This window comes from Calonectris borealis, chromosome 3 (assembly GCF_964195595.1).
Source record: "Calonectris borealis chromosome 3, bCalBor7.hap1.2, whole genome shotgun sequence".
NCBI lineage: Eukaryota > Metazoa > Chordata > Aves > Procellariiformes > Procellariidae > Calonectris > Calonectris borealis.
In genome coordinates this window covers 60,220,525-60,233,629 of record NC_134314.1, presented here as the reverse complement: position 1 = coordinate 60,233,629, position 13,105 = coordinate 60,220,525, and the positions used below count along the sequence as shown (strand labels likewise).

Here is a 13,105-nt window from a genome sequence, read left to right as displayed (position 1 = left end):
CAGCAGCCTCCCTTCATCAAGAACAAGTAAGGCAGCTAATGTTGATATAAAGTAAAAATGTTAGCTGCTATTCGTTTCTCTCCAGCAACACACACGCAAAAGAGATCACGGTAGTACTGTGCAAGCAGTCAGTCTTTGGGATACTTCTTGCCAGTAATTGCCTGGAAAAGGCTAAAAGAGCGTCATGCTCCCATTGTGAAGGGTTCCTCCCTTCTGAGAAGCCACGTGATTGCTTACAAGTTTGCATAGATCTAAAACCAGTGAACTGTGGAAGGCACTTCTAAAAGCCGTATCATCTCATTTTAGTCAAGACCTTTTCTTCTAATTGCAGAAGTTTTCTGACATCAATATGTGCCACTCAGCATGCCCTTTCCTCTTCACTTGCTCACAGAGGCTTCAGAAAGAGCAGTATGATCATCTCTTTGCTAAGTAATGTGAGTTTTAGCTGAAAGAGACATTCAACTTGAGCACTGTGTATTTTATGTGCAGTAGTCCTAGTCTGGAAAGCTAACTACTTAATTCCTACAAATCCCTATGAAAGAACAATAAAACTAGTGGTTGCTGCTGTCTGGCTAAGATCAGTTTGAACGCACATTCATGCAGGTGGGTGGAGGAGAGCAGCATACTCTCATCTCAGAATTGCAAAACATATTTAGGTTGTAATGCACCTCTGGAGATCATCTAGGCCAACTTCTGGTTATAGCAGAGCTGACTTCCAAGTTAGAGGAGGTTGCACAGTCTTGTCCATTTGCGGTTCTGAAAATCTCCAACAGAGGTTCCACAACCTCTCCACGCAACCTGTTCCATGCATAACCAGTCTCACATTGTTTTTCTCTTTTAGATAAAATAGATAATCACAATATCCTCCAATGCATGCAGCATGTGATCTGAGAAGGAACTGGCACCATCCTACTTCTTTTTTTCCTCTCTTCCCCGCCCTGCTTTTTTTAACCACATGTCCAAAAGGAAGAGGGGAATAACCACCACCCAAGATGGTGGCTATGCTCTTCCTTACACAGGCCAGCAAGAAGTAAAGCCTTAATTACTGCAAAGACACTGCTGACTTATGCTGAGTTTGCTCTCAGCTCTTTTCTGAGTTGCTCCCCAGCTTCTTTTCTGCAGAGCTGCTCCCCAGGCCACCCATCCCCACACTGTACCACTGCAGGGGCTGCTCCACTCCAGGTGCACAACTTTGCATTTGCCCTTTCCGAGCTTCCTGACGTTTCTGTCAGCCCATTCCTCCGTGTTGAGGTCTCTCTGAACAGCAGCCCTGCCCTCCACTGTATGAACACTCCCCACATTTGGCATCATCCCCCAAAATGACAAAGGTGTATTCTGTCCCAATGTCCATGTCACTGATAAAGGCATTAAACAGTATCAGTCCCTAAGGAATACCACTTGCACCTGGGCTGCCACTCAGACTAGCTATCAATCTTTGAGCCCAATGGTCCAGTCAGTTTTTCACCCACCTGGTAGTCTACCTGTCCAGGTCACATCTCTCCAATCTGGCTATAAGGATACTATGGAAGATTGTGTTGAAAGCCTTACTAAGGTCATGGTAAAACAACAATCCCTTGCTCTCCCCTTGTTCACAGAGCTAGCCATCTCAAACAGAAAAGTTATCTGGTTGGTAGAAAAACAATTTGTCTTTGGTTAATCTACGATAGCTGCTCCTGATCACTTCTTGCCCTCCTCATGCTTGGAAACGGTGTCTGTAAGGATGTGCTTCACAATCTGCCCAGGGACTGAGGCAAAGCTGACTGCCCTGTACTCCCACAGATCCCCCTCGATTTTTCTGAAGATGGCTGCAGTATTTGTTTTTCCAATTATTAAGGACCTCTCCCAATGATCGTAACCTTTCAAAGGATGATAGAAAGCAGCCTTGCAATAACATCAACCAACTTCCTCAGTACACTCAGAATGTTTCCCGTCAGGCCCCATGGACCTGTATATGCTCGGTTTATTTAAGTAGTCCATAACTAAGTTTTCCTCTACCATGGACCGATGCTAAATAAATCCAGACACTCCAGATTTAAGAAGCAGCAGCATAAAATGAGAAATAGGTGACTGTAGAAGTGAGGTCATTCTGAAAGGGGATGCAGAGCATCCCTTCTCTGCTAATAAAATTAGAACATTATGCTGTGGTGGTATTTCCAAGCTACCAAATTGAAAAAATTGGAGACAATTTTTAAATTGAAAAATTACTGCTTGAGCCAACTACTCTTGTAGCCAACTTGACAGCTGCAGGGAAATTTCTCCTAGAACTCAATAGCTGTTTTGGTGATCACATGCTTATGAGTGCATCATACACTAACAGCGAAACATCAAGAAAACATAAAATACTTGGAAAGGACTGATTTCAGAAACCTGAATTTAATCACTCCAGAAAGAAATTATTCAAAAGGAAAAGATGATAACAGGAAACCTAGGAGACACAAATCAAAAATGAAAGATGGAACACTGGTTGAAGAGGGAACCCCCTCCAGCTGTAGCCAGATTAAAAGCAAATGAATATGCTTACAAATAACGATCATAGTAACACACACACAGAGGGCGCAAAATAAATGTTAAAAAAAAAGTTTATAGTGAAGGATATAAATTCAGTAGAAAACTAATTTGGAAGAGTACAAAACATGACATAAAGTTCATGGCAGCAAAGTGTGAAAATCAGTGTAAGACAAAAGCTTCATGCAGTATATATGCCACTGCATTGCTTAGTAAACTGGGATCAATCAGTTGTGTGTCAATGCATTCGAACAGAGGAGTGCACACTGATGAACAGTGAGCAGAGGCTGTGCTTGCAGAATGGTACTTCACCCTTGGCAGAAGGACCCTAGAGACCTGGGATAACGGCTCCGAATTTTGAAGCAAGAGCTCCGCACCAGCACACTGATGACAATACTTGATGCGATCCTTGAGTGTACCAAGAAAGTAACATTTAGCAGAAGGAATGAGATTGTGTTTAGTTTGGTGTTTGACACTTTGGTGACCACTGCTGGAATACTCTGTCCATCTCTGGTGCACCATTCCCAAGTCATGCTCAAGTGTTGCAGCTTAGAGATGCAAAACCAACCGCCGTACAGCAAGTGGCAAAAAGAGTTATTTAGCTTATAGGAGTGATACCCTGTGATAGTCTACATTAAGAGGAACTGAATACTGGTAATATAGATGCAACAACAACCAGGGACCGGAAGCCAGAAAAATTAAAGTAGGTATATAGTGCACTGAAAAAGAGCAAAGGCAATTATCAATAAAACACACCAGACAACTTGTCAAGTTACAGTTGATTCTTGAGGGGGAACCGCAAATTACTTTTCTTCTAAAAGATATACTTTAATTTAGGAGGTCCGAAACTGACACCCCCACCACCACCATTTCTGTTGATACGGCAACAATATCTGACTTCTTTGAGGGCAGAGGCAAAGCAGTTTTCCATAAATGAATGTCTTCAAGTCAGTCACAGGTGGGAGGGGGGACTACTTCCAAATTTGTGTGTTTGGGTAGTGGGAGAGGGTTTGTGCATCCTGTGATACATGTACAAAGGCTCTAAGCCCAACCACAGCTCCTGGCCTAGAAAAAGGAGTTAATTCAGAGGAGTCTTACGACTTTGTCATAAACATGCCTGACTAGATGATGATGATCCTTCATGAATCTTATGAGGGCTAAGGTATCGTAAGCCCTCATATGCTTATATGAGCTTGTATAAACTTATATGAGCCCCCATTATAAGATATTAAGCTATAGATACAAACAGGTTTTCATAGGTTTCATCTGTATAGTTTGATATCTTATTTATCAGGAGTCCAGGAGTACTCTATTTGTAGAAGGCTAATTCAAAAGGAGTCTAAATCTAAGCTTTATATGCTACCTATTCCATTCCATTAACATGAAGTGATCCCTCAGCATCAGAACCATCTTAATTATCGTCCCTGCATAAGTGCACGGAAGCATCACGTAGGTATTGACTCCAGCTAGTTGTGCTGCAAGTTCTTCCAGATCTCAGCTTCAACCATATTAACTACGAGGTGTTACGCACTTGATACTAACAGGAGTCACAAGCAAGTAACACCTTGCTCTACGAAAGGAAACCCCACAGAAACAATAACAAAAACCAAACCAAAACTCACCGAACTCCCCAAACCAAACCAAAAAAAAAAAAAAAAAAAATCAAGGGGATGGGAAGCTAAGACTGAAAAAGAGAAGCAAGGCTCAACCCCTGTTACTCTTCCTCCTTGAAAATCTGCCTGCTCTCAAAAAAACTTCCAAAAAAGTGGATGCCCTCTCAGCAGCATGACCTCAGTACAATGTCTTTTACACCAACATCAATGCAAATCATACATTCATAAACCAAACCTGTCTGCCAAATTTATGTTATCGATAATCAATAAGATTTACTTCTTGACTGAAGAACTAGTCAATGCTAAAATGAGAAAAATATTTGTTAGGACACATGTTTATAAATGAAGAAGTTCTGCATTACTATCTCTGTCCCAGTGCAAGGCATTTTCCTTTGCAAGACCTTGAGGAAATCCGCGACATAATTACTGGCCTACTACTATTCAAAATCCACTAGGGTGGAAAATCTACATACCATTTAAACATAAATCCATGTAATAAGAGCATGCACAGACTTACCCTCTAATACTGTAAGCTATACCCATTGCAAGACTTCTCAGCAAAAGAATCAATCTCTCTGTTAGTGTCCAAAAACATGTGTGCCTCTCTGCTCAGCTGAACCTGACAAGAAGCTGATCTAGACTGAGTAATCTGTAGTAATCTGTATATAAGGCAACTCAAGGTGTCCATCTCCCCTGTTACGTGTCAAGGCGAGCACCACTGTGATCAAGCGGGCAGTGCAAAGCAGCCCTATAGTCACTGATTAACTCAGCCGCGCTGTGAGGGTCACGGAGCGATGCACGCCAGGACACTCTCGGCACCCGGGAAGCCACATAGGAAGAGAGAAAACCTACAACAGCCGCAAAAGGCAAACAAGACTTAAGACTTATTGACAGCCTTTATAAAGAATATCAGTCTTCTCTCTGTATTAATAATGTTCCCAGAGGCTTCTGGGGGGGGAAGAAAAAAAAAAAAGAAAAGGAAAAAGATTAAAAATTTTAAAAGGTAAGTACGTTTCCCCCCCAATGCAGCTTTCCCGCAGCCTGCCAAGGCCAGGAAACAGCAGCAATCTGCAGATGGATGAGCAGCTCTGCTGGGAGCTGCCGGCTACAGGGCCCAGGCTGACCATGGAGCCATTTTCGCAACTGGTGACAGCAAACACTAAGAGACCATGGAAAAATATAACTAAATGCAAATCAGAGGAAGATTTAACTTACAGCGATTATAGACATGCATACCAATTTCTTTACAATCTCAAAACCAATCAAACCAAACCTGGGTTAATTACTATGAAACATTAAGATTTAATTACTACAAAACATTAAGAAACCTTGTGCATTGAGATGCACAAGCTACTGTGACTGCACTGGACAAAAAGTGTTTTATTTATGCTGCTTTATAGGCAATGAGGTGAGAGTGCTATTCTTGATATTTTCATCCATGAATATAAATTGCATTCCAAATGTTCTTAAACTTATTTTGATACATTGTATTAAAAATACATTGCAAACCTATCCCAAATGACCCACTGTCCATTGCACTCAAGATGCAACACTGATAATTATATACTATGCAATACTGGTGCAAGGATATCACCAGCAGGAAGGCGATGCATTTTGCTTTGGGAAGGCATCTGCGACTTTGGAGAAAACAGTGACTTGTTAGGCAAAGACATGTCTTGCATTAATACGAAGGAGCGGGTCTCGCATTTAATTTTTGCCCCAAGTTCTACATGATCTTTTATGCATCTCTGCGGTGTTAAAACAGGCATGCATGACTAGCACCAAAATGACCCAATCTTATACTACATTCACCACATTTGATCAAGATCGGAACACCAGCCCCAACAGCAAAGATCTGGCCTGTCAGCCAGCACAGCCAAGTGCTGCTGCTGCAACAGCTCACTGCAGAAATTACTTTTTCCTCACTCTAAAAACTTAAGTATAAATCAGTTGTTAACACTTCAGCTTATATATGGATTAGGTCCCCTCACTGATCAGAAAATTTCTGCTCATAAAATGACAAGTAAAAAAGCTGTTTTCCAAGTTTGTGGTAAGAAGCTTAATAGTTTTTCCTGTTGCACAGCACAACGATCAGAGACAACCTCAGTTCAGCCCAGCAGTTTTATTCAACATTAGATACACTATCCCCAAAGCAGCAACTGTCCTTGTGTTATATTACAGCATCACTCCAACTACTTGAAGTATTTACTCACACTTCAACCTAGAATTTTCTGAACCTGCCCTTTTGCAATCCCTGACCGGGTTCAGCAGATAGCTTTTGGTTTGCTTGCTATCTTCCTACACTCCCACTGGCCACATTCCAGATGGATTAAACCTCTCCCCCTCCTCCCCTGGGCCAGCAACTTCCACACTACCGGTCTGCTCAAAACACTCATTTCTAAAATACAAGAAATAAACACTTAAATCAACACACATGCTATAAATTTCAAAATAAAATTAAATAGTCTGAAAAATTATTAAAAAAAAAAGAAAAAAATTGACTGCATCTTGAAGAGACACCTTTAGATTGATCACAAGTTCAGATTCTTCCTTCCTGGTATCTAATTCACCAGAAGTGTGATCACTGATTTCCCTATTTTGGTTCATCAACAGACCGGAGAGTTGCTCTAGCTGCCTGCTAGCAAGAGAAGGACCACAGATTTGATTCCTCACAGCCAGTGAAAATTCTTGGGCAATTCATGTGGAAAATCATAGGCTTTCAACTTTTCTTTTCTTGTGTTTTTTTTTCTTTTTCTAGAGTACTATTTATGGATACATACACACCTACAGGCACATCAAACATTTAAATGGGTTTTATTGCAAAGGAAGGGACTTTTTTTTATGGGCCTGAAGGCAGAAATAGCCACACCCGTTCAGTTAGGAGTGTCTCCCTTTTCCACATCATGCCCTTTGCTCATGTGAAATACCCATTTTTTATCACTGGCACCTTAGTGGATTCCTTGCCTCTCTTGCCACTGCTCCCCTTTTCCCCCTTCCCTCACTTCCTAGACTACAGCTGAAACCCAGATCATCCCCCAGTGCTTTTTACGACATGTTAGCTGCACGTATATCCCTCTTTTCATCTTCCAAGTGGCACCTGATCCCTTCTTCCTTCCCACTGGGAGCCATATTAGACCAGCAACAAACACTGCTTTATCTCTTTGGCACGTAATGAAACGAGGGCACCCCTCTCCTCATCTCAGCATCCTTGCTGCATTTCACATCTTGGACCATGTAGGTTTAAGTCAGACACAACTCTAGAAAGCACTACACATTTAAAAAAATAAGAGACAAACATGTTTTCGTGCTATGCATGACAGCTTACCTTTCCCGAGGAACAGCAAACCAGTACTCTGGTTGCTTTATCTTTTTACTGTACTGTTGAGACATGGTGGCGCTCTGAGACGCAAAAGACTTTCTCATGGGCTTGCCTACTTTAATGCACAGAAACATTGGAGGAGTCTTGCTCTTCTCCTCTTTTGAAGGGAGCATATCTGAATGAGAGACAAAAGAAATAGGCTGTTTACAGGACAATACAAATACTGCAGCTGATAAAACATAGTCACAAAGATTAATAATCTCGTGCAAAGGAATACTCAGAGGCACTGTAAACAGAATTAAACGTGACATGTCATTCAATAGCAAAACTGGTTTAATAAATCTTTGTTCATCCTAAACTGTGGCCATTTATTCCCATTTTGTCACAACCTGTATCGCCCTTCAGCTGTATCTGCCCTATTCTGTACAGCTATGTACAGAATAGCCCTGTAAAACAAGTCAGTAAGCTGATCAGGCTGGGTGCAAACTCCAACATGAAGCGGGCAAGTAAAGGGGACAGACACACACACCCACACACACTCACACCCCAGGAAAGAGCCTGATCAGTTCCTCAACTCTGACAGTCAGACAGCCATACAAACAAAGACCTTTTGTCTGCACAAGACAGTCAAGCATAAGAGCAGTTTAAGTTCATGTCGCTAGTGCAACAAAAAAATTGCTCATTAAACTATAGCCTCAATCACACTGAAGTTGCCTCATTCATTTTAGGAGTACACATAGAGTCTTTTTTTTTTTTTCCCCTCTCCCAATGAGAACGATCACCAAATACAACTAGCGAGATACAAACACTTCCAAAAGAAAGGAAAAAATCATTGTAAGAACAACTGTTTTTAAAATAAAGACATCTACTTTAATCATCCCCCACCACCTGATATGAATCAAGGGTATGTCCACTGGTTCATTAAACTACCAAGAGGGGAGCATCAGCGCTCCAGCATGGACTAGTGCTTAGAGCCACTGGGCTGTAGTAGAAATAGTAATATGTATACATGCCATCTAAACTAAGATTTCATTTTGTTATATGCTTTCCAGCAACAGCCTGAATTTTATCGATAATAACCCAATGATCAATCAGGACAAAACAATCAGTCAGTAAGACTCCACATATATTCCTAATTATCACTTCTTTAAGGGTTTCCATAGCATGAAAGACACTAGACAGATGCAAATAGTGTCAAGAATACTTTGGTACCCCCCCTGTACAGCAATGCACTACTTCTTTGGATAGTATCAGAAATACACTGACAGGCTTCACTGAAGCAACAGAAGTTACCAATACAGAGAGACGATTCCTAGGCCATGAAGCGTCCCTGTCCATACTGCAACTGGATGACATTTCACCGTCCTTCTTAAAGGCAGTAAACAGAGGTGAAGATTATGTAAACAGTGTCACTGAATATGGAAAGAGCACACAAGCTACTTATCAAACTGGAAACTTAGGGAATGTGAAGGTATTTTCTTCTTCTAAATAGCAGATAATATAAAAATATAATATACAAGAGTAAAAAAAAAAAAAAGACCAGGTATTATAGAAAGAGGAAATTTAGAGCAGAAGGCTATCAATTCAAAGGTTACCGTTATAATGCTGTCCAAGTCTCAGAGGAAACAAGGATAACCAGAGACCTACCTTCAATTGGCACTTGAATTTTCTGCAGCAGCCACAGTCTGATTTCTGATTGATTGTCTAACTGTGTTTCTTGACAGGTCTTGTCTATAGCTGGTACTAATGAAGAGTCCACAGACTCTTTCAGATCCTTTTCCTCTGCTGCTGCTGAGCTGATTTCTAATGAAGGTGCTTTCCTTTCAACACAGCAGGAATCAAGCTCCATACTTTTAACTGTATGGACTTCATTAGCGTGGGACTTTGAACAGCTAAGTGTAAGGTCTATGCCAACTGCTTTATTGTTTTCACCTTTCTGGATTTCAGCCTTGTGTAAGTCTTCAGATGACTGAGACCCATTCCCATCTTTATTGAGGTAAAATTCAATAAGTTTATCCTTCTCTAGCTCTTTCTTAGTGTCCAATGCAGTCTCCACCTTACCTGTCGGGGAACTGACACATTTGTTTACTTCTGGAATAACATCTTGCTTTTCACACAGCTCTAAGTCTAAGTCAGTTTTAGGTTCAACACTGTCCTTTTTTTCCAAGGAATCAATTGTCAAGTGCTCCTGGACTTCTGTAGTGGGTTTGGTTACCTGCTGCTTAGTTCTCCCCAACTCCCTGGGGTCAGCCAGCAAGCCTTCCATTACTGAGATTTTCCTGTTCAACCCTCTATCCATACGAGATGACGTCTTTTCCAGCTCAATGAAGTCACCCTCTCCTTCTCCCAAAAGGGATTTTTCTTTGGTTTTGACGTCTGAAGCATTTTTTTCCCCAGAATGCTCCTTGGCACATGGATCCGCAGCAAACTTTTCCAAATGTTCAGTGGCAGTGATGTTGTTGGGAAATTCCAGTGACTTTGACTTGATTGAGCCTGTACTCTCGGATGACCGAAGAACTTCAAAATCAGCAGACTTTTCCTTATCTGAAGGCTTTATCTGTTTGGCACCCAGAACAATGGATGGATCCCCATTCTGCTGCCTCTTTTCCTTGCTAAGGGATTTGAATTTACTGAAAGGATTGATATCTTTCTCAGACGATAGGTCTTCCCATTCTCCTGGCCTGTACAGAGGACAAAGATCCTTTGGTATGTCACTGTCAGGGAAAATGATGGATGTACATAGGATGTTAAAAGCAAAATGGAAACAGAAAAAAAACGGAAAAGAAAAAATAAATAATATACCAACTTAACTTAAGCTTTGAAACTCAATGAAAAATTACTTTCTCCAAAATAAACATAGATCAGTGGAAATAAGTGACTTTAAAGAAAATGGAGAAAAATGCAGAAAGGATAATACCGAAATAAAATGAGTAAACCACTTGGCAGAATATGCCACATGGGTGAAGAAATGGTACACATGTAATAACAATGGGCAAGTCATCAGAAGTTCAGTAACCAAAAAACCACAGGACATGTGTTTAGCTGCTGTAATTTCATTCATACCATATTAATATTGTTACTTCCCACACCTGACAATGAGTCAACCTCTTCAACCATCCATGCTTCCCTAGTCAGTACAAATGTATTTTTGAGAAGAAAGCAAATCGGAGATAAGCCGTACCATGTTTGAACATGTTTCCGGCAAAACAGTAACAGGCAACAGAGTTGGGTTTTTTCCCTTTTATTTTTCTCCATTACTCAAAGGTACTGTTTGACTGCAGACTTCCCCAAAGATTTCTTTTTAAAGCAGGACAATCATAAAACATTTAAAAATGGAAAATTCTTAAAAACTTAACAGCATACAACCTGAGCTCTTCATTGCTGCTAAAAAGTCTGAGGTGAATGAGAATACAAGATTCTCGTAACTTAAAAGTTACTAAGAAGTTACCAGACACTCTAGTAATGAGCATTAACAAAAATATCTGGAAAATTTTTCTAGAAATGAGAAAATGGAGGGAAGTAGATGAATTTCACTGATCAAACAGGTGTTGCCTATAAGGACAAAAACTTGCTTAGAAAAAATACATAAGCAGTGCCTAGACTATGCGTAAATGAAAGTAGCCCACCCCAGAAAGTCTATTATGTATTATAAATGCAAACTATCAATGCATTTCTGGTTCTGAAGTGGAAGTATTCCACAGACTGGTATTTCTGTAAGTACTGAAGATGGCAGTTAAGGTGCTGTTACCTTCAAAAGTTTTAAAAATTGCTCTCAGAACAGTCCTGGTAACACAACAAATGGTCCAAATCCAACCCCTCTTCACTTCCACTGAAATAACCCCAGAGACGGGTCAGTGCAAGAGCCCAACCATGGCATGCCACCAATGCTTTTAACTACTGCTTTTTACTGGCCTCCTTTGCACTTTAGTTCTCATATTTATGACCCATTTCTCTGTACTACCACTGAAGTGTTCTAAAAAGAAAGCGGAAGAACAATACAAGTGAATCATTCTTTTGCTGGTACTTTCCTTCCCTGATTTGTTTTATTCTGCTGCAGTAAAACTCTTCCCCTCCACTTCCCCCCTCCTTTTCCACGACCCTTACTGAAAATCTGTAAACATAAGTTGAGGGAAGAACACTCCTTACGATGGCAATGCGTCTTTAATCTTCATGTGAGAGATGTCATTGTAGAGAGCTATTGAGACAACCTCCTCCATGGGGCAGATGAGCCCATATTCTTCACAGCCATTCTCAATTACCAGAGGATCAGACTTATGTGGGTCAAACATGATATTGTTTGGAGTTACTATCATGACTCCTCCAACTACACCCTAAAATAGGAGAAGGAAGAGTTAGCGCATCACATGTAATTCACTTATCATTTGATATTGGATTTTAGGCTACTATCCTAAAAAGAAAAACCTCTCTCCTGCCTTTTTATACCCCGTCATGCAATGTTTGCTAACAAAACACTTTGGTTTCCAATGGCATCAAGTCAGACATTGTAAGGAGAGTAAAGAAAAAGATTGCTTAGTGGCACCCAAGCTCCTGGCTGATAAGGAGAAACATCTGAACTATTCAACTTTCAGTGCTGGCTGCTACAAGCTAAATCTGCAGATTGTTAATCAATCTCAGACAAAACAGGTTAGTGGATTTAAAAAAAAACCAAACACAAGTACCATTTTATTCTAGATGCAGCCACCTTCATACAATACGTGAATTTATATGCAACCAGCACACCTGAATGCAGTCTTACTTATGGAAATGTCAAGCTTACTATGCTAAGCTACATTACAGTTCACCTTTACTCTCCCAGAGGTAGATGCAAAAAGCTTCTATATATAGGGACCTGACATGAAACAGTTTCTCCCTGATCTAGAAGCAGCTTCTACCGCTGATCCAAGCATATTTTGCACAGCTGTAGAAGACACATTTAATTCTTCAAAACACGCTCTAGCCATGGATTTGATAAGAGGCTGCATCAGCCATTATTCAGCATTCAACCTATGGCAACTGACCATTTTTCAAGGTTTAAAAAGGAAGTTTCCAGTGTCTTGCTCCTGCACCCTCTTTTCCAGATGAGCTACAAAATTCACCAGACCAACTCAGAAGCTGTGCATAAATCGTGACATCTGACCAATAGGAGCCACAGATCAACAGGAATGACCTACACTGTAGATACTATTAATTATCTGCAAGGCAAGCCAAAGAAGGCTAACAAATAGGCAGGTAAAGGACCACAAGTTTGGTTGTTTTTTGTTTTTTTTTTTAAATCAGGGAGATGCCAAGCTGATGGCTCGGCACTGGCAAGTGAGTACATGTGTGCCTGCTCCTTTGTAAAGCAAAGTCTGAATGTATTTCCCATTTGCTTCTCCTGTGACTCACATACACATGCCTGGTTTGCGTTTGGATGAAAGAATCAAAATCAAGTGCAGAGACTTCTCCCACAGGTATGTAACTCTATTTAGCCAGAAAAGCAATACATCAGTAGGCTGTACTTCCTACCCAGCCACTGCAGGAAGCAAGGCAACAAGAGATTTTAGCTACATTGGCAAAGAAGCCATCCCACTTCTGATTGTTCTGACTGCAAATTACTTTTTCAGTCCTGCAGCCATGAAATTGGCAATCTGGATCCTCTGCACCTAGCAAGCATCACATAACAAAGCGA

General features: G+C 40.8%; 1 protein-coding gene across 7 annotated transcripts in view; it reads right to left on the bottom strand.

Moving 5' to 3' along the window:
* The window catches only part of NCOA7 (nuclear receptor coactivator 7), a 103,706-nt gene that overhangs the window by 11,488 nt on the left and 79,113 nt on the right, over positions 1-13,105 (bottom strand). For 5 of the 7 annotated variants that reach the window (XM_075145776.1, XM_075145774.1, XM_075145779.1 and 2 more), the window contains 3 exons: positions 11,584-11,768; positions 9,085-10,151; positions 7,444-7,612 (listed from right to left, as the gene is read on the bottom strand). In XM_075145776.1, coding sequence (XP_075001877.1) covers positions 7,444-7,612; positions 9,085-10,151; positions 11,584-11,768 — 1,421 coding nt within the window. The remainder of the gene's footprint in view (positions 1-7,443; positions 7,613-9,084; positions 10,152-11,583; positions 11,769-13,105) is intronic. The other 2 variants (XM_075145780.1, XM_075145778.1) reach the window with 2 other exon arrangements.